The sequence below is a fragment of the Lottia gigantea genome, assembly GCF_000327385.1.
Source record: "Lottia gigantea unplaced genomic scaffold LOTGIsca_77, whole genome shotgun sequence".
Lineage (NCBI taxonomy): Eukaryota > Metazoa > Mollusca > Gastropoda > Lottiidae > Lottia > Lottia gigantea.
In genome coordinates, this window is record NW_008710566.1 from 427,234 (window position 1) to 451,978 (window position 24,745).

At 34.0% G+C, this 24,745-nt stretch overlaps 2 protein-coding genes across 2 annotated transcripts; both read right to left on the reverse strand.

The window, feature by feature from the left end:
• Nucleotides 1-1,091: 1,091 nt before the first annotated feature.
• On the reverse strand, nucleotides 1,092-15,441 carry LOTGIDRAFT_236214 (hypothetical protein). The gene is made up of 12 exons (XM_009066495.1): nucleotides 15,142-15,441; nucleotides 14,732-14,777; nucleotides 13,921-14,010; nucleotides 13,406-13,515; nucleotides 12,148-12,234; nucleotides 11,281-11,365; nucleotides 9,094-9,198; nucleotides 4,883-5,010; nucleotides 3,139-3,274; nucleotides 2,848-2,926; nucleotides 1,823-1,935; nucleotides 1,092-1,589 (listed from the first exon to the last, which is right to left on the reverse strand). Exons 1-12 carry the CDS (start codon nucleotides 15,279-15,281, stop codon nucleotides 1,512-1,514), a joined length of 1,197 nt encoding a protein of 398 aa, XP_009064743.1. The 5' UTR covers nucleotides 15,282-15,441; the 3' UTR covers nucleotides 1,092-1,511.
• Nucleotides 15,442-17,209: 1,768 nt separating this feature from the next.
• LOTGIDRAFT_168611 (hypothetical protein) lies at nucleotides 17,210-22,671 on the reverse strand (the record flags this gene model as incomplete). Its single annotated transcript, XM_009066496.1, has 3 exons — nucleotides 17,210-17,829; nucleotides 21,704-21,806; nucleotides 22,642-22,671. The coding sequence occupies 3 exons, from the start codon at nucleotides 22,669-22,671 to the stop codon at nucleotides 17,210-17,212; spliced, it is 753 nt and encodes a 250-aa protein (XP_009064744.1).
• Nucleotides 22,672-24,745: the final 2,074 nt, after the last annotated feature.

A 24,745-nucleotide genomic window follows, 5' to 3' on the forward strand; every position in this document is an offset into this window, starting at 1 on the left:
ATAGTATAGGATATTCGGGCAAAGATATGATTTCCGCCTTGCGGCTCCGCCACTGTTCAACGTAGACAATCCTCTGAAGTATCGAATTTAGGCTATTGTCAGCTTTTTCAACGGTCTAATTAAAATTAGACTTTATCCTTTAAAATGTATTACTTTTCTCCGAAAAGTTGCATCAACCCGGATATAAACCCAAATACAAAATTGTACTTAAATGAAATATTCGTGTCAGCACGAAACCTATATCACGTCCGGTTCAGCAGAAAGCAATGGGAATGTAAATACATACAATTCAACATAGAAAACATTAAACAATGAATGGCATAAATAATATTATATTCTTTTATTTACAGATAAATGAAACGAAAACAGAGAGATTTACTTATTTCTGTTTCAACTAAAGATGATAAAAAATAGGTTTTCTAGCTTTGTTGTGTATTGGAGAAAACCACTGACATCGAGCAATACCGGCCCACATAGAAATGAAATGAAATGAATGGAGTTTTACGTCCTACTTTTCTGCACCATGTGGGCTAATGAAGACGGGCAACGCCATGAGGGAAATTTTGCCAGGACAGCGGCATTAGCCTGCTCTTTTTCGATTTCCAACTGTCGAGGGATCTTTAACGTGCACAGCCTGTAGCACATGGGGCCTCGGTTTATTGTCCCATCCGAACGACTAGACGCTTTTTCCATGTCAGCCCCTCGTTCCTGCATCACTGACAGGGGGAAACCGGGTTGAAAAATCCGAAAGTATTATCTCGACCTATGCCGGGAATGAACCCTGGACCTTCAGGTTAGCGAGCAAGCGTCTAACTCACTGAGCCACCGCGGCTCCCACCGGCCCACATAGAGAGATGAGTGTGAATAAAAGACAAAATAAAACAAGAAAACAAAACCTTAACCAAACACAAACAGAAATTAGTTGATTATGAAAATGCCAGCATTTATAAATAACAAAACAGAGATTTCTTAAGTCTTGACAAAATCTTATCAAAATCAACATTTTTAATACTTATTCATCATAGGCGCTGGAAGCAGGGCATCCTTATCTTAGGCATTTTTGAGTGAGAGGAGGAGGGGGGTGGGGGCTAGGTTGATGTAGAAACCAAAGACACATTATCCATAATTCCTATGGAAGCTGTCGGAGGCAGGATGTGGGTGGGGGTCTGTAGACAGCCTATTCGTACCATTAAGCGTATCCAGAAATTAACCTTAATCAATACATCTGAAGAAGGAGGGTGCTGGACAAATTTCAGACATCATGAAAGACATCATGAAATACAGGAAACAAAAACACCCCTTATTTCACAAATGAGCTTTTCCAGACATACATATACACTTTCATATTAATAGAACGAATGTATGTGTGGAAGAGTCCAATATAAAGTTGAGGGGTGTCAAATAGATGAGCTTTGCACTATATCCAGCATAAGCTGAAGTCTTTATCACCTCCCATAATTCTTGATTTTACAATATTTTGATTCCAAATAAAACAGGAAGTTTGGGTTATGTTATAATGTTTGCATCTCTTTCATTAATTCTTCAAGAGATTTCTCAGTGTTATCCACCATGGCGCCAGAATCAGAGTTCTAAAAATAAAACAGAATTTATCAAATTTTAATTGGAGATGAGTATTAAAATACATTTGAAATGAATTAGCTTATTGGACTAATGAAATGAAATGGATTTTTACATTAAGTGAATTTACCAACTGTACTTTCAATTGATAGTTGACATATTTTTTAAGGGATCTTTAACATATATTTCCTACTATAGTGCCCATCCCTAGAAAAACATTTACTTTTTGTGATTGTTCACTGACCTGTGAAGGAGCAGGGGTCGTGTATGCGACCTTTAACCCCTGAACTAAATCGGGAACGAAACCTTCGGAATTTTTTAATTCTTCTTCTGTAGTTTCTGACACTAACTGAATTTCTGGGAAAAAAAAAATTGAATTCAAAGATTCAATAAACTTTTAAAAATAACTTCTACTGCTTTACAGCATCAATATGACTAGACTTCATTTTAAACGTGTTTTGGATAAAAAATCCAACATCAGGATAGCTGGTTTGTACGGAAGCTTATTAGTGCCATTCATTTTTGTTTTCTTTTAATTTCAAGTTAGTATGTTGAATTTTCAAGTTAGTATGTTGAATTTTCAAGTTACTAACTTGAAAATTCAACGACTTTTCAAGTTACTAACTTGAAAATTCAAGATAATAACTTGAAAATTCAAGTTACTAACTTGAAAATTCAACATAGTAACTTGAAAATTCATCCTGAAAATTCAAGATACTAGCTTGAAAATTCAAGATACTAGCTTGAAAATTCAAGATACTAGCCATGAATTTAATCAGAAGTAAACTAAACTTTCTCAAACCTTTCGATTTAAGTCCAATAACATCCATTTTAAGTTTCAGCAAAATCGGTTGAAAACTAAGAGAGTAATAGCATATTCAAGATTTTGGGGCAAGGGCAATAACTCTGATTCTAACAGTCGAAAATAGCTCAAATACGAACTTGATCTTCGTTTTATGAATATGTATACCGAATTTCATTTGATTCCATCAAAAAATCGAGTTTTTAGAGCGTTTACAAGCAAATGCTGACTGACCGACGGACGGACGGACAGGGGTGCCGACTATATACGTCCACATAGAGAGATGTGGGCGTATAATAATTATATTTTTATCAATGCAAAGACTTTCTAAGACTAACAGTAATATTTTGAGGCTGCCATTTCAATTCTCATAAAAATAATTTGCTCAGATAATAATCATCTGATGATACAATAATAAGCAAAATTCACTGGACAGGAGTGGTCAAACAGAAAGCGATAAATCTTACCAAAAGGATTGTCTTCATGGATAACATCATCTTCTTTTTCTTCAACTTTTTCTACTTTTGGTTTTGATTTTTCCCGCAACTAAATTAGAAAAAATAACGCTGGGCATCATAATAGGCCCATAATTGTAATGGCAGGCAAGTCGTCTAGGAGATTGATAAGAGCTTTCAACCGGGTTGAAAAATCCGAAGGCATTATCTCGACCTACATCGGGATTGAACCCTCGAACCTTCAGGTTTGCGAGCACCATGGCCACCATGGCCCTCTGGTGAAAAGGGTAAAAAATACTATACCTGGAATGCATGTTGTTGATTAACACAATGTCTGTCGTCACAGGTGGGGTTAGGTCGTAAGGTCATTGACGGGAAAAAATCTTGTAAAGCGTTATATCCTAAATAATAACTTACATCACCAAACTTTAATAAATATCTGCAAAACAAAATATAGACTTACGACAAGTCTCCCAAGCGTATACGCCCACCAGCAGCTTGATAAAGAGCTAAATTAGAACTGTAAAACAAACTCTATATCGTAGCCTGTAGAGTGAGCACGAGCCAAAAAAGTGAGAAAAAAAAAGACGAACGCGATATCTCTCAAGAAAATCATCGGATCATCACAAAATTCAATAGTGCACATCTTCATAATGATATTGACACACATACAAAAGATCAAAAGAATCTATAGAGAATTGTAGCCTGTAGAGTGAGCACGAGGTAAATGTGAACGGACGGACGGACAGACAGGGGCAACTACAATATACGCCCATACTGTATATTAATGGGATTTAAAACAGGCTTAGCATGTACAAAAGGCGGAGCTTATTCTGTCAATCACACTTAGCAGACTTGAGTGATGCATTTGATGGCCACACCCATTTTTATACCACAGTATATGGAAAGAAGTATACACTCTCCACAGACCTTTATCATTGACAGGGGAAAATTGGGTTGAAAAATTTAATGATCCCTCTCCCCTAAGAAATGACACAAAATAGGGGTTTTAGGTCCTACTTTTTTGTACCTGATTGGGCTAATGAAGTTTTCAATGATAGAAAGTTTGCAAGGACAGCAGAATTAGCCTATGGTTTTTGTGATTTTCATCTGTTGAGGGATCTTTAAAAATGGGTTCCCTTATTTTCATTTATGAAAATGAAAATGCTAATACTTATATGAATAGAAAGTAGAGGTGGTCTAATGACTTGAAAAAATACCAGTTTGTCTCACATGTCCATAATTAATTCATAATTAACCAAATAAGAAGAGAATTACCAGCAGAATTCCAATGATTGACCGATCAAGAAAGGTCAAAAAGATTTTTTTTGTTCATCAAGACTGTACATACATGGACATTTATGATTGGTTAAAACTCTTAATAATATGCAATGAGAACAAAATGATATGATTAAGAATACATGATAATTCATTAGAAACACCAATTAATCAAATAGTTTGCTTAATTTGACACTCAAAAATAAGGAAAACCATCTTTAATGTGCTCAGACTGTAGCACTCAGGTTGTTAGTTTATTGGCCCACCCGATATCTTAGTCCGTGGTAGATTACCCCCAACCCCCTTCCATAGTTTTAGTACATTTCCTTTAATTAATATTTCTTATTCATGATAACTTACAATTGAAGAGTTTCCTCGCAAAAATATCATACATGTATACTATTTTCACTTAATAAATTATATATATTTTTTATATGAAATACGCATTTTCCTTTTCATTTAATATAGGACAATTCCTCAGTTTCACCAGTGAAAATGTTTATTATGATTTCCATGGTTATTAATGTGCCTGTAGGAACCAGTGTTCTTCTTACATATTTCAGATTCGGAAGATAATGGATTTGCATTTCAAATATTCTATATCATTCTTTTAATCTAACTTCACAAACATTGCTCTATCACTAGAGGTTACGCCTACATGCCTGTGCCTGTGCTTTCGTTACATTGCTTAACAGCAATGTTACAACCTAAAATTCCTAACAACTAGACTATTGTTACATGTTTTCCCATTAAAAACCTTGTTTCTTACTTGAGAGTATTTTGGACTAGGAAACCAGCGACTACAGCCATGGTTGTAGGTAGACTAGCAGCACATACACCTTCACGTTTTAGAGTTTTTTCATCTGTTTTGGTGGATACAACAAGGGGTGGAGCACACTGTAAATATTAAAAAAAAAAACAATAAATACTTGTGTAAATTAAGGTTTATGTTCTAAATATTTTGTATTTTACTGATCCTTCTTCCACAATTTTCCAAAAATCAAAAGAAAAAAAAAAACAAATCAGCTCTGCTAGGGGGAGAAAACATAGGCTTGCGACAAGTCTCGCAAGCGAATACACCCACCTGCAGCTTGATAAAGAGCCAAATGTGAACTGTAAAACAAACTCTATATTGTAGCCTGTAGAGTGAGCACGAGCCAAAAAAGTGAAAAAAAAAAACGAATGCATATCAGAGTTTTAAGCAATATCTCTCAAGAAAATCATTGGATCATCACCAAATTCAATAGTACACATCTTCATAATGATATTGACACACATACCAAAGATCAAAAGAATCAATAGAGAATTGTAGCCTGTAGAGTGAGCATTAGGTAAATGCGAACGGACGGACGGACTGACGGACGGACCGACAGAGGCAACTACAATATACACCCATAATTACGTGTGGGCGTATTAAAAACCAACTCGGATGGACGAAATCATCAGAAACTTAACAATAAAATTCTTGTTTTTTAATTAAGTCAATACAGGGAAAATAGATAAATGCAGGTTAGTTCTGGCTTTTGTAAGGTTTTGTTTTCTCTCCTGCCCTTCAACCAAATTTTGGTCTTTTTTCACCCTCTTGCCTTTGTGGGTTCTAATAAATTTGATTTTTTCTACATTTTACTACAAATTTCCAAATTTCTTGAAAAAATCTGTAAAACAAGAAAATAAATGGCCTGGCCTTACACTACAAAAACTGTTTTATAATAGCATATCAGGTCGCCTTGCTCTGAATTTGATATTGGATTAAAGGAATACTTCCCTTTTTGAATGAAACATGAAATTAAATTAATTTTTTTAAGAGGTGTATATGTATCAGGTACGGAAAATTCAAGTTACTAAATTCAACATACTAGCTTGAAAATTCAAGATACTAACTTGAATTCAAGATACTAGCCTGAAAATTCAAGATACTAACTTGAATTCAAGATACTAGCCTGAAAATTCAAGATACTAACTTGAATTCAAGATACTAGCCTGAAAATTCAAGATACTAGCTTGAATTCAAGATACTAGCCTGAAAATTCAAGATACTAGCTTGAAACATGCTAGCTTGAAAATTCAACATACTAACTTGAATTCAAGATACTAGCCTGAAAATTCAAGATACTAACTTGGAAATTCAACATACTAACTTGAAAATTCAACATGCTAACTTGAAAATTACAAAAAAAAAAAATGAATGGCCCTAATACGCTTCCGTACTATATACATTAATAGGAATTTAACCCTCATGGCATATAGATCTTGTCATTTTATATAAAGGTATTTTAGCTAACGCATTACTTCATTTAAAACAATTTTATCCAAGACATGTTTTCATTCAAAAGTTTATTTTACACTCATGTGTTATAAATATCACACTTTTAATAATCTTTCTTTTTTTTATGTAAATATACCTTATATATTTTTAAATGTTTTTATAATACTACCTATCATAACTCATCAGTATGGACTTGTCTCTATAGCCTAAAGCAGTAGTATACATTCCTTTATATGTTGTGTTAACACTAGCAGACGACAGCCTAGTTATTATTAGAGCAATCTTTTAAACCAGATTTTTGGGAGCCGCTGTGGCTCAGTGAGTTAGACGCTTGCCCGCTAAGGTCCAGGGTTCAATCCCGGGATAGGTCGAGATAATACCTTCGGATTTTTCAACCCGGTTTCCCCCTGTCAGTGATGTAGGTAAGAGGGGCTGACATGGAAAAAAAGTCTAGTCGTTCGGATGGGACAATAAACCCAGGTCCCGTGTGCTACAGGCTGTGCAGGCTAATGCGGCTGTCCTGGCAAAATTTCCCTCATCGCACCCCGCATGGCGTTGCCCGTCTTCATTAGCCCACATGGTGCACAAAAGTAGGACGTAAAACTCTATTCATTTCATTTTTTTTAAACCAGATTTTTAAATTTTTATAGAAATATTCCTATGGATCTTTACAATTTTCGATTTTGGAGGTAAGATTCATCAACAGGGATACTCCAACCTATATGAAATATCTTAAACTTCTTGTTAACTAAATCTAAATTCTTAATTTTTAATTCTAAGGTGAACTTCATAGGAAAACTTCATAGCTAGTGTTCACAATCTGATAACCTTAACCTTAATTTTTTATTTTTTTCCTCTTTTTTAACCTAATCTCATTTAAAGATAATAATCATCTACATTAGACATAAGCCCCGTTTACATTGTCAGTATACATCTGGGTTCCGCCCGGTTTGAGTCTGGCCCGGTAAAAAATTGCGTAATGTAAACGGGTAAAGTGGGCATGGCACCGCGCTAGTTTTAAGTGGACCGAGACCCTTTACAAGCCCAGTACGGTTGACTTGAACGTACAGTGTAAACGCGCCACTGGGCCTGGCACGCTTTATAATGCTAGGAGTTAATTGCTGTTTGGGCGAGGAGTCTGTGCAAGCTCAATTAGAAGGTGCAAGGCACAAGGCACAATCACAAAATCTTTGAACAGATAAGTTCTACTTTGCAGGAAAATTACAAGATAGCTTGCCAGGCAAGGTAATATAAGCCCACTGGCAGCTTTGATTTTGAATAAAGATATTTAGCAGTACAGTAACAATAATATTGAGTACGAGTTATTGCCCTAGTTCTTGAAAACGTGTTCAATTTTTAGCTCGTGAAAACTCTAGAAGACAAATATTGAATATTCAGAGCGGTACTGAATAATAAAACCAAGTTTTGTCAAAATCTGACAAGAATCATGCCTTCTAGAGTTTTTACGAGCTACGAATTAAACGAGTTTTCAAGAACAAGGGCAATAACTAAATATTTTGGTATTTTTCAATAGGCTTTATCCTTGGGTGATAACCAATTTTGACACGTTTTTACAAAGTCAAGGGCAATAACTCAAAAACCGTTCATTGAAATTGCGTCAAATTAGAACTTGTCCGAGATCTTATCAATTCCAATGATCACACCAAGTTTCATCAGAATCGGTTGAAAACTGTAGCGTCAATCCTGCTCACGAACTATTTTTAACAAATTTCAACACGTTTTAACAAAGTCAAGGGCAATAACTTTATCCTTGGGTGATAACAAACACTCAAGCCAAATTTCGTTAAAATCCGTTAAGAATTGTGACTTCTAGAGTATTTACAAGCTAAAAATTGAACGTGTTTTCAAGAATAAGGGCAATAACTCATACTCAATATTTTTTGATTTTTCTGATTTTCAATAGGGTTCATCCTTTGGGTGACTGCGAACACACACACCAAGTTTCGCCAAAATCCGTCAAGAATTATGCCTTCTAGAGTGTTAACGAACTAAAAATTGAACGTGTTTTCAAGAACAAGGGCAATAACTCATAGTAAATATTTTTCGATTCGTCTGATTTTCAATAGGGTTCATCCTTGGGTGATTACAAACAACCATACCAAGTTTCGACAAAATCAGTCAAGAATTGTGCCTTCTAGAGTGTTTACGAGCAATTGCGGACAGACGACAGACGGACATGGGTGACAGCAATATACGCCCCCCATTTCATGTGGGCGTATAAAAAAGAAAAGCATTTGGGCTATGGGCGGCACCATTTTGTTACAGTGAATGTACCTCCAGTGTAAACGGCATTTATCAAGTGGGCACATGCGCAATTTTCAACCAGACGTCTGTGATTCCTGCAATTCCACTAAAACTAAGTGTTTGATGACAGGTCACTAATGGCAAAATATGCTTTAAAACATAAAGCCCTTTTGCCCTAAGCAACAACACATAGATGTCTGATTGAAAATTGTAATGATGCAAATTGATGTCATTAGTGTCCCAAAAAAAACATGAATTTTTTTTTAGAAAACTTCTTTACAATCCCTTTAAACTTAGAGAATAAGAGCACTGGATTTTTCAAATTGAAAACCCCCTCCTAAGAACTCTTATTGGCCATGTTTGAGAATTTAAAAAAAATGATCATTCGAATCTAAGAGGTAGAAATCCTATAATAGATAAGATAACTCTGAATAAATCAAATGACTTACAGCATAACAAGATGTTTCTCCTGGAATAATAAACTGTATATGACCAGACACAGCATTCTCACTGACTCCTGACTCTATCCAATTCTGTCCTAGTTCATTACACGCCTATAATCAAATTAGTAATTATAAATTAATAGAAAAATGGACAGATAGATAAATAAATGAATTAAGAGATAAATGAAAAAATGGATAAATTTATAAATAAATAAATGCATAGATATAAAGATAAATATATGAATGAAGAGAAAAATGAATAAATGAATGCATAGAAAGATAAATAAAAGAATAAATGAATAAAGAGATGAATAAATGAATAAAGAGATAATTAAATGAAGATAGAGATGAATAAATGAATAAAGAAATGAATAAATGAATAAAGAGATAAATAAATGAATAAAGAGATGAATAAATGAATAAAGAGATGAATAAATGCATAAAGAGATGAATAAATGCATAAAGAGATGAACAAATGCATAAAGAGATGAACAAATGCATAAAGAGATGAATAAATGTATAAAGAGATAACTAAAAAGATGAACAAATGAATTAAGAGATAAATGAAAAAATGGATAAATAAATAAATAAATGCATAGATATAAAGATAAATAAAGATATATATATGAATGAAGAGATAGATGAATAAATGCATAAAGAGATGAATAAATGAATAAATAGATGAATAAAATAAAAATATGATGCTTTGTAAATATATGAATAAAGAGATAGATGAATAAATGAATGCATAGAAAGATAAATAAACGAATAAATGAATAAAGAGATGAATACATGAAGATAGAGATGAATAAATAAATAAATGAATAAAATAAATAGATGATGCTTTGTAAATATATGAATGAAGAGATAGATGAATAATGAATGCATAGAAAGATAAATAAACGAATAAATGAATAAAGAGATGAATACATGAAGATAGAGATGAATAAATGAATAAAGAGATGAATAAATGAATGAATAGATGAATAAAATAAATAGATGATGCTTTGTAAATATATGAATGAAGAGATAGATGAATAATGAATGCATAGAAAGATAAATAAACGAATAAATGAATAAAGAGATGAATACATGAAGATAGAGATGAATAAATGAATAAAGAGATGAATAAATGAATGAATAGATGAATAAAATAAATAGTTGATACTTTGTAAATATATGAATGAAGATATAGATGAATAAATGAATGCATAGAAAGATAAAAAAAAAAGAATAAATAAATAAAGAGATGAATAAATGAAGATAGAGATGTATAAAATAAATAGATGATGCTTTGTAAATATATGAATAAAGAGATAGATGAATAAATGAATGCATAGAAAGATAAATAAAAGAATAAATGAATAAAGAGATGAATAAATGAATAAAGAGCTGAATAAATGAATAAATAGATGAATAAAATAAATAGATGATGCTTTGTAAATATATGAATAAAGAGATAGATGAATAAATGAATGCATAGAAAGATAAATAAAAGAATAAATGAATAAAGAGATGAATAAATGAATAAAGAGCTGAATAAATGAATAAATAGATGAATAAAATAAATAGATGATGCTTTGTAAATATATGAATAAAGAGATAGATGAATAAATGAATGCATAGAAAGATAAATAAAAGAATAAATGAAGATGGAATGAATAAATGAATAAAGAGATGAATAAATGGATAAAGAGATGAATAAATGAATAAATAGATGAATAAAATAACTAGATGATGCTTTGTAAATATATGAATGAAGACATAGATGAATAAATGAATGCATAGAAAGATAAATAAAAGAATAAATGAAGATGGAATAAATAAATGAATAAAGAGATGAATAAATGGATAAAGAGATGAATAAATGAATAAATAGATGAATAAAATAACTAGATGATGCTTTGTAAATATATGAATAAAGAGATAGATGAATAAATGAATGCATAGAAAGATAAATAAAAGAATAAATGAATAAAGAGATGAATAAAAATATGAATAAATTAATAAAGAGATGAATAAATGAATAAAGAGATGAATAAAATGAATAGATAATGCTTTGTCCACTTAGACAAATGACAGCCTCAAAGTCCTAAAGATCGACTACCTTACTGGGTCAACACTACAGTTTCTATTATCTTGTGCTGTGCTTGACCAACAGCACTCCTAACTAAATTAACCAAAATAGCTTACCGTATTTACTGTCATTCTAGCTTCAAAATTATCCACACAGCTCAACACCAAGTTTACAGGCTCCCCAGACTTGAATCCACCAGTTCTATAATATACACAATTAACAGACATGATAAGATATGCCCACATAATGGATCTTTAGACAGGGTCTTAAAGTGATACTACGTCTTAGAATTCACATAAAATTCAAGAATTTTAAACTTGGCGAATAAGAGCCAGTAGATATACCTGGTGTCATAAATAACATAACAGGATCCTTATTTAATCAAAAAAACTTAGTTATTATCTATAAATATGCAATTAACTATTGAAAAACGCTTAATGTCAAGATTAAGCCTTTTTCAATAATTGCTTAGTTTTATGAATTTTCCAATTTTCTAGATTTTACAGGGATTCTGTTGTAACTTTATGACACCACGTAAGCTAGCTGATGAATATATACTTTTATGTTCATTTAAGACGTAGTATCACTTAAATCTTGAAGATCCATTGATCAAGACAAAGGCTTGTATTGAGTATTGAAAATTAAAAACTGCAAAAAAATTTGCTGATATACTGGTTATGTTTAAGATAATTATTAAATAATTATTATTAAAGGGATTGTAAGTAAGTGTATTGATCGCATCAATTTACACCATTTCAAGTTTCAATCAGACGTCTGTGGTTCCTGCACTTCCACTAAAAAATAAGTGTTTAATGACGTCATTAATAGCAGATATGTTTATCATATATAGCCCTTTGTGATGTCATATATCAAAAATTTAGAAAACCTCTTTACATTACCTTTAACATAACATAATTATGTAAAAGGGCAATAAATCAAGGTAGGGGAATAATAGTGCCAAGTGGGTGTCTGTTATCACTTACTTAATTCTCTCCATAAAATGAGTAAAGTTGTCCATGGTGGTGATGTTATAATTATAAACTTCAAATTCAACATCTGGGTTGATTTCTCTACAAAATACAATCAAATTTATCAGAATTGCAAGGGAAGCAACTCTATTTTACTCCAAAATCAAAATGTGAGTTTTACGTTCTACATTCGTACTAAGTTTTCAACTACTTGACTTCTAGTTAGGCATCAGAAGATGGCCAAAGTAGCGAGAAAAGAGGGATACTTGCCAAGACAGCAGCATAAACCTAGTAACCACTTCCAATTGTTTTAGGAACCTTAAAGGGACAGATTCGCCATCTTGGGGAATTGATTTGGGACTTGAATATATGTAAATAGTCTTCAGAAGTACTATAAACGAACAAAAATTGCATAATTCCATATCTCACACAAAGAATATCTTTTCCTATTTCTATAGGAACTTTTGAACTTTCAAATTGCGACAGTGAACTGTGAACACTATTATCGATTGGCTTAGCTAAAAAATTCCTGTTTCCGAGACTAAAGTATGATTGGTCAAAAAAATGGCACAGCTGCCCCTTTAACATACAGGGCTTGTAGCAAACAGAGCCTCATTTGGCTTTATAAGAGAGTAGGGCTGCAACGATTCACTGTTGAATCGATGAACCGCAATTCGTTCCTTCTTATCGATGCATTGCGGAAGAAAGAAATAATCGCGATACATCGGCCCGATTCTCATAAATATAATTAACTCCCTTTAATGACTAACAGCACGGAATCCTCGTGTATTTAAGAAATTGTGCCATGTTCAAATGTTAAAAAATTGCTTTTCACGTATTGATTTGTCTTCAGCATTTTTAATTTTTGTTATAAACGAAGAAAAGAGAACACATTAATATGCCAAGTGGAAGATAAACGCATAGGATCTGATATAAACTTTTTCTTTTTCCAACGTAATATGTGTTTGCATAGTCATAAAATAATTCCACAAAGCTGTATTCGATCGGTTTGGTATTTTATTTATTTTTTGAAGAAATTTGTTAGTCCTTATGTGTAACAAATGATGAAAAGTGAATTTTGTACTTCTAAGTGTGCCAAAATAATTTAAACTGTGTTAAAATGTTATTAATTATCAGTTTTCTTTTTCTTTCCCTTTTAATCAAAGAATCGTGATTTATTATCCCAATAACTCGTATCGTTAAACGGGTATCGTTCAGTGTATCGGATCGCCACTTTAGGAATCGTTGCAGCACTATAAGAGAGGTAACTCACTTGAGTGTTTTTTCGGCAGCTTCTACTTTACTCATACCAGACTGATGAGGTTGGTAAAACAATCTGTTCATATTAGCTAGCTCTACTTTATCATAGTCAAATAATAACAACTGAAATAAATATTATATACATGAATATAATAGATAGTATATTAACATCTCAATCAGGCTGGTAGCCAGACTAGATTGTTCAGAGGGGTGAGTAATATATCTGGAGGTGTATGGTGTTTAGTTGCAGTAAAGGAATTGGTCGGTAGCCCCCCCCCCCCCCCCCCCTTGCTTCCCATGTAGCATCAAATCTGTTCAATGATCCTTTTTCTCAGCTGGTACTTAGTCAAGTATCTAAGCATTGATAATCATCACCCTGATTACGTTTACAAACAACAAACTTTCGTCAACCGTTATTAAAACCAATAACTACCATTGGTTCAAAGTAACTAAGCAAATGACATCATGCTTCCAAATCTCTTAAGGACTAAACTACAGTCTGTTCACAGAGAAAGTAATGAGTGTTACCTTGCCGATTCCACATCTAGTCAACATTTCAGCTGTAACACTTCCTACTCCACCTACTCCAACAACTGCTACACAGTACTCTCTGATTTTCTACAAAATATAAATTCAGTCCTAATAGTAAAGAACATTACTACCTAGTCTTATTGAAATTACACTAAACTTTGGTTCTGTTTTTGACCAATCGTACAATAGTCTACAAAAACGGGAATATTTTAGCTCAGGCAATCAGTGTTCACAGCTAACCATTGAAATTTGAGCCTTCAAATCAATGTATATGCAGAATTCTCCGTGTTTGAAAGTTAAAAAGACGAATTGTCTTTTCTTGAGACTCTGTCATATAAAGAAAAGACATCTATAGAAAAAAAAGTTTTTTGAATTTTTTTCTTATTTTTATGAGAATTGGAATAGCAGCCTCAAAATAATACTGTTAGTTTTAAAATGTCTTTGCTTTGATGAAAAATTAAACATAAGCACATAATATGTCTTCGGATTTGTTTTTACAGAGGCCCATTTTCAGCCAAAAAATTTCCAAGGGAAATGAGCTTCTTTTCAATGTAAAAATTATATTTTTATCAACGCAAAGACATTCAAAGACTAACATTACTTTTTTGAGGCTGATATTCCAATTCTTTTCAAAAATATCGAAAAAACTTTTTAATTTGCTAAGATAATAGTGTGGGATATTCTTGAAGGAATTATGCCATTTTCGTACATTTTTAGGACTTCTGAAGACTGTCTATATATATTCAAATCAATCTTTTTCGGATGAAAGGTTTTTGGATTTTATCTATCATGTAATAAATCATCTTACCTCATAGTCATCTACTATACCCATTCTTTTTAAAGCCATCAAACGACTAAAGAAAAAAAAACATTGTCCTTTACAATTTCAAATAACCCTTCCAGAATTACAGTGCAACTTGGTATGTCAATTCTAATTCTATTAAAAAGATTCAATAATCAATAACCTTCATTTTGCATTTTTACCTTTATCCAATCTGCATCCATTTTCAAAGATTCCATACCTGTAGCTGTTGTAGAAACAAGTGAAAAGGTTTTTCGATTTATTCGGGTTTCACAGACAAAAAATCAAGGATGTCATGCGAATTTGTATATTGGTTTTAAATTGATAGGGTTCTGCTGTTAGTCTTTGAACGACTCCCTGTGGTCATATCATACCATATTGCCTACAATGATTTGTTAACAAAATGAAACACTTACCTGTAAGGATTCGAATCGACGACTTCGGAACTCATTTGAGAAATTTTCGGCCGCAATACATTTTGTTTTTCCCTTCTTTCTTTCTCCAGCTCTGCTTCCAACTCTTTTATTTTTTTCTGAAGGTCTTTAACTGTCGCCATCCTGTCCTTTTTTGTATATTTCTTCTTCGTGATAACTTATGAATGACGAAATTCTAATTTTTCTCTGCAATATGTTTAGCAAATTAATTTTTGTCGGCCATTGACATGAACGTGGAGGTTGATTGGTCTAACCAGTCTTTTTTCCAAAGAAACCTCGTTGCAATTACCGTCTTTATAAACGTCTACTTCCTGGTTGACCTTTTATGACTTTCAATTAAAGATTTACTAACAGGGGACTAAACTCTTGCTCTAGTACAGATTCAGACGACAATGGCTTTGATTGGAAAATCTCCGTGAAATAAGTTTGAAAGTTATAATAACGGGTTTCATTTGGTTTCTAACATTTTGGTATATTTATCTTATACAGATACTCTTCATCGCTATGTTTTTCCAAATTGTTTGAGTTTGGGGAGCTGCGATGGTTAAGAGAGTTAAAACTTGCTTCCTATTAATATAGAATTCAAGAGGGACCCACTCCATACCACAGTTGAATATCCAAGCGGCAATATGTTCGAATTAGAGAGAAACCAGGGCCCTTGTGTGATACGACTGTAGGCTACACATTAAAGGGGAACAGTCGGCATTTTCGGGAGTTGATTTGGGTCTTTATTGTGCTTTAATAGTCTTGAGAAGTACTAAAACGTACGAAAATCGCGTAATCCCTTCAAATATACCTCAAACTAGAATAATTATGGATACACATGGATTTGAGCTGTGAACACTATTACTGATTACGTAAGCTAAAAAAAATTCTTGTTTCTGAAACTAACGCATGATTGGTCGATCGGATAATAAAAATGCTCCTTTAAAGATCCCTCGACAGTTGGAAATCGAAAGGTCAATGCACTCTCCAAAGAGCAGCGCAGTTCCTGTCTTTCGGGGGAGAAGGAGTGACAAGGGAGTGAACCCCTCCCTCCCCCACCCCTCCCTAACCGCTTTCAAAATGTGTATCAATTTACGTAATGAACTAATGCTTCCCAGAAACGCCACTGATCACGTGGTACCACATCTTCAGCATTTCCCATTATTGTACGCTGTACGTTGTTATGTCTCTAGTTTTTATTGCTTTGTAGTAGGGTAATACACAGAAACAACTCAACAAAAGGGTAAAAATCCATTCATTTGGAAATAAAAGCCAGCCTCAGGGGAGACATCTAAGGACATTCATTTCATTAAAGGCAAACTATTTTGAATAAAGGGATTTTTAAAAGCATTCTAAAAAGGCAACAATCTAGGAATTACATAAAGTAAACTTGAGAGATACCGTCGATCAGAAAGTCGGATTTCACTCAGAAAAATTAATTCAAGTAAATGAAATTGAGCTCTCGGATTTCATTCTCAAAATTTTACTGAAGTTGAGCTTTCAAAACGTTGGAAACAATTTTTTATCCCATGTAAAGTCACTTGCATTATGTTTTTCATTATAACGTCGGATCAACATATTTTGTGCACAGTTATTGGGACGATGTTAAACGTAAAAGTGCGAGCTCACGAACGGTGTTTGATCGGCGATTTTCACCGACCGGCTACGGGCACACGCGGAGACAAAAATCTTCAGTCGATCGTTTTCAACTATGTCGATAACCACGTTTGGATCAGGCAAAATGAATCTGATTGGATGATGACGCTCTGTCTTTCAGACGATAACATAATCGGAGAAATATCAAATCCTATCGACAACACGATAATATTGTCCTGGAAGTGCGGGCACATGTGAGATTTTACTCATGATTCGAGTCAGCGACAAAAATCGTCGACCAAGACTTCTCGTGTGCCCGCACCACTAAATATAGTTAGTAGTAATCGGATCCACATGTGTACAAATATCATTGCTACATTATCACCAGATTAAACTCGGTAGGAACGGCCTTCGAAGAAAGTCAGTCTATTCTGAATCACATACCACCGTTGTTAGGCTACTAAGCAGTTTATTTGTCATTATCACTTTGATCTACGTCACCATCGTCATCGTCCCCGCTTTCTTCACTACAATTACTGCCCTCGTCATCATCTTCAGTGGCTTCAGTGGCTTCAGTGGTTTCAGTGCCTTCTTTACTAACAGAGCACGACTTCATTACCGTCTGCGACATAGTAGGCGAAACGAAGGGCCCTGGATAGATCACAGACACCGTTCCCGTTGCCATATTCACTCTCCTAAATCTATACACCGTATTCGTAATGGAAGGTGTTAAAGTATTGAGTGTTGTGGACGCATCTGGTGTCACGGACGAGATCGCAAAAGATGTTGTGGTGGTCGTAACAAGATCTGAAGCTGTTATCCAAGATACATCAAACGTTGGAGACGTAATAAAGATTGTTGTTTCATCCATGGCTGACGTAACCGCAATCGTTGGCTGTAATGTTTGCGACGAGTGACTCTGCTCCGAAGGAGACAATGGTGAATCAAAGGAACTCTGAATTATATCCGAGCTTGGATTCCTATCAATCGTAGACCAATCCGAAGTGGATGCGACCAAATCCAAAAGTAGTCGGGTAGAACTTTGGTCGTAGGTCGTGTAGTCATGTGTATTGCTACCTGTAAAACTTTCTGTAATGAAGAAATATCGTTCATTAAAATTTCATGAAAACTTTACATAGCAACAGTGAAAATGATTACAATGGCTTTAATTGTTTGAAGTGAAAATGATTTCATAATCAGGAATGCGTTATGAAAAGCGGCAGCCATTTCTCTTGTGAATTATAAAGTACATGAATGGAGGTTTACAATTTGAAATATCAATTTTATAAAAAAAATAAATTTTGTGCAGGTTAGATGAAATCCATCTCTTGATCTATCCCTGGGGTTTAGTTATACAGCCATGTCTCTTGGAATCATAATGATAAAAATTGTCCGTTCGGTACGGGCCTACACCTTTTAGAAACATAACAAAAATTGTTCCATAGAGGATCATACCCGGAGATCTTAAATATTCATTACCAACATACAGTGGCGTATTTGCTCCGTATTTGATAAGCTAGTCTATTGCTACTGAAAATACACCTTTTGATCGCGCAATTTTAATTAGACTGCAGTGAAGGTTTAAAATCGAACAAAATGCAATTGTCCTTTTTTCTAATTCAGGATTTGAGTTTTAAGTAGCTTTCTAAACAGACAAAAGTTTCGTGCTCGAAAGTAAAATAAATTGTCTTTGTTTATAGTTTAGATATTTTCTCACGTGAAAAAAGTCTTGATAACTTTAAAAGCAATCTAGAACAAATATCATTAAACGTCCGATTTTGGTTCTAATATAAACTTTGTTTTTCATTATTTGATATTTGTTTTGATTTCGCAATTTCAGCGTTTCTTCAAAGAAAACTGGCCAAGCAAGGAAACATACACCAACTGGCAGTTGCGAGGAAAGGATAAAATAAGCGCACCTGTCACTTGGATATCTCATCAATTTACAAATCATACATAAACAAAAGCAATAACCCAAATAATAAATCAAATTACAAAATCGACTCTGCTCTGAAGTCTCCATTTTGAAAATTCTTTAGCATCGACTAAAACAAATGTGTGAAATATTCACAATTTTAAGCTTTACTGAGATATCATTTGCGCACCTAGTTTTTCTAAGATCAGGTAAATATTTTAGCATCTATCGTGTCAACAATTCAAATGGGCCAAATTTAATTACTTCAAGGGCAATAACTCCAAAACTGTTTATCCAATAACTGCCAAATTCAAATTTGACCGAAATAAAATCATTTTATGCAAGCATATGTAATTCAATAGTCATATCGAATGAAATCTTCAGCCTCAGGAAAAATTTGATGCGTTCTTTATAAAGTGAAGGGTAATAACTCGAAAACCGTTCATCCGATTAATACCAAATTCGAACTCGACCGAGACCTCATCGTGTCTACAAGAAATGTGAACAGGCAGACTGACGGACCGACAGACCACATTTCAATGTTGGCATATAAAAATACCCGTGAACGTCCACATTACTTTGTCGGCTTATAAAAACATTCCAAGGCTTGGCGTTTGTAATCGATTAAAGTAAACCCATTAAGAATTGTTTTATATTACTAAAGTAACATAAAAGCGGATATGTTCAACAATATGTAAATAAACCATTGTTTTAATTCACAGGTATTTCAATTGAGCGGATCTAAGATACTAAAAGCATAGTACTAATTCGAACTGTGATCACGAGAAACTAGTCTACATTGTTTAAAACCTTGAGAAGAAACAGAATTATTTTCGGAATGATCAATAATGGAATTTAAATATCAAAAATTGAGCGGAAAATCGGAATATAACGGGTTCAGCGGTGGTAAAAACTAGTTTCCACCTCCCTTCCTCTCTTCAGTCCAACCCCAAAACGACCGATGAGTTATTGCACGATCATTGATATACATATATTTAAATCATGTTGTTACTTAGAGTAACTGAGCAACAATATGATTGAAGTTCTGATTTAATCGTTCTATATCACTCTACAATTGATGTACTGAGCACTATTTTAACAGTGGTATTTATTATATCTCTCTACAATTGATGTATTGCGCACTATTGTAACAGTGGTATTTCTATAACGCTCTACAATTGATGTATTGCGCCCTATTTTAACGGTGGTATATATATATCTCTCTACAATTGATGCCTTGCGCCCTATTTTAACAGTGGTATTTCTATATCTCTCTACAATTGATATATTGAGCACTATTTTAACAGTGGTATTTCTGTATCGCTCTACAATTGATGTATTGCGCACTTTTTTAACAGTGGTATTTCTATAACGCTCTACAATTGATGTATTGAGCACTATTTTAACAGTGGTATATCTATATAACTCTACAATTGATGTATTGAGCACTATTTTAACAGTGGTATTTCTATATAACTCTACAATTGATGTATTGAGCACTATTTTAACAGTGATATATCTATATCTCTCTACAATTGATGTATTGCGCCCTATTTTAACAGTGATATATCTATATCTCTCTACAATTGATGTATTGAGCACTATTTTAACAGTGGTATATATATATATCTCTCTACAATTGATGTATTGCGCCCTATTTTAACAGTGGTATATATATATATATATATCTACAATTGATGTATTGCGCCCTATTTTAACAGTGGTATTTCTATATCTCTCTACAATTGATGTATTGCGCCCTATTTTAACAGTGGTATTTCTATATAACTCTACAATTGATGTATTGAGCACTATTTTAACAGTGGTATATATATATCTCTCTACAATTGATGTATTGCGCACTATTTTAACAGTGGTATTTCTATATCTCTCTACAATTGATGTATTGCGCACTATTTTAACAGTGGTATATCTATATCTCTCTACAATTGATGTATTGCGCACTATTTTAACAGTGGTATTTCTATATCTCTCTACAATTGATGTATTGCGCACTATTTTAACAGTGGTATTTCTATATCTCTCTACAATTGATGTATTGCGCACTATTTTAACAGTGGTATTTCTATATCTCTCTACAATTGATGTATTGCGCACTATTTTAACGGTGGTATTTCTATATCTCTCTACAATTGATGTATTGCGCACTATTTTAACAGTGGTATTTCTATATTGCTCTACAAATGATGTACTGAGTACTATCTTAACAGTGGTATATCTATATAACTCTACAATTGTTGTATTGCGCACTATTGTAACAGTAGTATATCTATATAACTCTACAATTGATGTATTGCGCACTATTTTAACAGTGGTATTTCTATATTGCTCTACAACTGATGTATTGAGAACTATTTTAACAGTGGTATATCTATATCTCTCTACAATTGATGTATTGCGCACTATTTTAACAGTGGTATTTCTATATCTCTTTACAATTGATGTATTGCGCGCTATTTTTACAGTGATATATCTATATCTCTCTACAATTGATGTATTGCGCACTATTTTAACAGTGGTATTTCTATATCTCTCTACAATTGATGTATTGCGCACTATTTTAACAGTGGTATTTCTATATTGCTCTACAATTGATGTACTGAGTACTATCTTAACAGTGGTATATCTATATAACTCTACAATTGATGTATTGCGCACTATTTTAACAGTGGTATTTCTATATCTCTCTACAATTGATGTATTGCGCACTATTTTAACAGTGGTATTTCTATATCTCTCTACAATTGATGTATTGCGCACTATTTTAACAGTGGTATTTCTATATTGCTCTACAATTGATGTACTGAGTACTATCTTAACAGTGGTATATCTATATAACTCTACAATTGATGTATTGCGCACTATTTTAACAGTGGTATTTCTATATAACTCTACAATTGATGTACTGAGTACTATCTTAACAGTAGTATATCTATATAACTCTACAATTGATGTATTTTAACAGTGAAATGTTATATTATTATATTATAACTTTATATAAATATACATATGTATAAATATGCTTACCAGAAAACTGAGAAAAAAATCTAAAATGCTCCCCTTCCGTCAGTTGACCGTCTAGTTCATCAGTATTCTTTTCACTAAATTTACACTCCACCGTGGCTCCAAGCTTCACAAAAATCGTCACACAATTAGCGGTCTTTTGACAAAAGATGAAACACTCCAAACGACTCCGGACGTCTGCGGATCCGATCGTCAGATTTTCCGGTAGGTTCAATCCGTTGAAGGAACCAATGTTTTGGAAATTCTGGAATTCCCAGGAACACGATCCACTTTGGTGCCATACAAAGTTGCAGAGTACAAATAAGATGATCGCATGCATTTTTTGTTTTTCTTTTGATTTTAATGTTTTAAAGTTTCTTCCTGGGTAGTATCCATAAACGCCCTTCCTTGAAAATGAGAACGCCTAATGTCAGTTAGTTAACCAGTTGTGTTTAGTTTCTGTCCAATGACACTTTTTGTTAGTGAATCTTCTTAGTTTTCGACCTTCGACTGTTCGTCAGCGCATCTGGTTTTGTAGAGTCCACACAACACATATAATCATTCCGGATCGCAGCGGTCAACTAAGTCAAGTCCTTTGACCAATAATCCTGAATATTCAAACACTGAGTTTTGTTGTGACCAAGTTTAAATACAACATTCTTTTCAAATGTCACCTTTGAAATATGCCGTCGAAAGCTTAGGTTCACAATCTCTTGACCGTCTTTCTTGCATCTTAGAATTAAAATCGCCAACATCTACATTGGTATATCTGAAACTCATTCCACAATAGCCCGGGTTGAAAATCCGATAAATTCCATGAACCAAAACTGCTCTTACTAGCAATAGACATGCCTCTTAGCTTGGGGCTTCAACCCAGCGTACATCCAGTGGTTTTGCTGTTGATTGGATAATAGCTGAAGTTATCAATCCAATAAATGCAACGGTTCAAAAACTGTTCTTACATGCGATGATAATGAGACACTGAGTGCCATTTTGCTCTAGTCTTCAACCAAGTGTAGGCTCTTGAACGCATAGTTACATCCAAAAGAATCTATAACCACTTGCAGAACCAAAATATCAGTCACAATTGTCTATAATCAATAATCTACACTGTAAGAAATACAGTATGAACATCACCACAAAAAATGGCAGCTAACATAGTAGTATTCTTAGTGTAAACAGGATACTTTGGCGACAGCGGTACAAGCCTTAATGACGTTATAAAATGATAGCTTTTTTCAAGAAATTTTACCACCTCACATTCGGCTATTCTCGACAGTTTCCGTAAAGCTGAATCTCTCTCGGTAATGAATGGTAGATTTCGTTTTGTTTTTCTTGGGCGAGACTCTTTACTTCCGGCATATCAATATTAGCCCATAGTTCAATATTAGTAGTGCCTAGCTTATTAAATTATGGACACTTACTTATGCATTAAATGTTTTATAATGTGTCCATCGGCTTGCTACGGTACATTAAGGGAAATTTTGTCAAGACAGCGGCATTAGCCTGCTTTCGATTTCCAACTGTCGAGGGATCTTTAACGTGCACAGCCAGTAGCACACGGGGCATAGAGTGATATGTTACAGAGCGCCAGCAGAACTTTCACGATAAGACGTTTAACGGACTCAGTGTAAACCTGGGCAGTAAATAACACATCACAATTACTTATGGTAAGCCAGGTTTGGAAATTTCTGGTCCACTGATCGGGGAAGCTATCCGGATGGGATCGAACTCCGTATCACTTTGTAAGCTAGAATCAGTTCGAAAAAGCGATAGCCTGCGTCCGGTAGTAATCTGATTAATTTTCAAGGCTATTTCTTAAGGGATGCGGTCGTTTGATTCGTTTTACGGGCTAATGGAATTTCAGCTCCCCCAGTACAACCATACCGAATGTAAATCTCGCGTAAGGGTTCGCTTACACTTCCGCAAATCTTAAATCAGACCAAACTATCGATTGTTATGGTTAGAATACATTCTTCCTGTTTTACTTTCAATTTGTTTACCTGTATCGATCATTTAGAATGATATACAGCCATTTAACTACCGTCCCTCGGGGTTCGTTACTCATCCGCTAGCATTGTGATAGAATCACGCATGTCGCATTCAACAATTCATGTCGATCTGAACAATTTTTTTCACATTATACAATGAGCTCTATAAAGGTTAACAGAAAAATGATTTTTTTCTCTGGAGTCCGCATTAAACTTAATAATGTTTTATAATCCTATAGTGACGTCATCCTATTGTTCTGGCGGGATTTGATATCTCATAAAATGCCTTTTATATACGTCAGTTAGACTTTATTAACTCAAGACCTTTATCACTTTAACAGTGAAATTGAACCAAAAATATACAGCAAGTTCGAAACTTATCCATCCGAATAATATTACCCTAACACAACAATAACGTTTGTAGGAATTATACCCCAGCATTGCTCATTATGGCTCAAAAAAGTGAAAATCATGTGATCCTTGGATACACAAAAATACACGTGCACTAAGGGTCCTCATCTTGCAGAACATAGCCATCATGCTTGCACCACTGCAGTAGAGAGCAGGCAAGTTCGAAACTTATCCATCCGAATAATATTACCCTAACACAACAATAACGTTTGTAGGAATTATACCCCAGCATTGCTCATTATGGCTCAAAAAAGTGAAAATCATGTGATCCTTGGATACACAAAAATACACGTGCACTAAGGGTCCTCATCTTGCAGAACATAGCCATCATGCTTGCACCACTGCAGTAGAGAGCAGGCAAGTTCGAAACTTATCCATCCGAATAATATTACCCTAACACAACAATAACGTTTGTAGGAATTATACCCCAGCATTGCTCATTATGGCTCAAAAAAGTGAAAATCATGTGATCCTTGGATACACAAAAATACACGTGCACTAAGGGTCCTCATCTTGCAGAACATAGCCATCATGCTTGCACCACTGCAGTAGAGAGCAGGCAAATCAGGGTAACCTCACCACGTGATGACCTGTATTTGTGTACCCATCGTATCACGAATACTGGTTTTACATGGTCTTATCAATCCCAGGAAGTGTGACGAAT

What these genes read in the sequence shown, in the direction of transcription:
- LOTGIDRAFT_236214 (XM_009066495.1), bottom strand. Translation starts at nt 15,281, where the DNA reads ATGGCGACAGTTAAAGACCTTCAGAAAAAAATAAAAGAGTTGGAAGCA. An exon ending in CCATGAAGACAATCCTTTTG is followed by an intron (nt 1,936 to 2,847) that starts GTAAGATTTATC and finishes TTTTTTTCCCAG; the next exon opens with AAATTCAGTTAGTGTCAGAA. An exon ending in CGACCCCTGCTCCTTCACAG is followed by an intron (nt 1,590 to 1,822) that starts GTCAGTGAACAA and finishes TTTTATTTTTAG; the next exon opens with AACTCTGATTCTGGCGCCAT.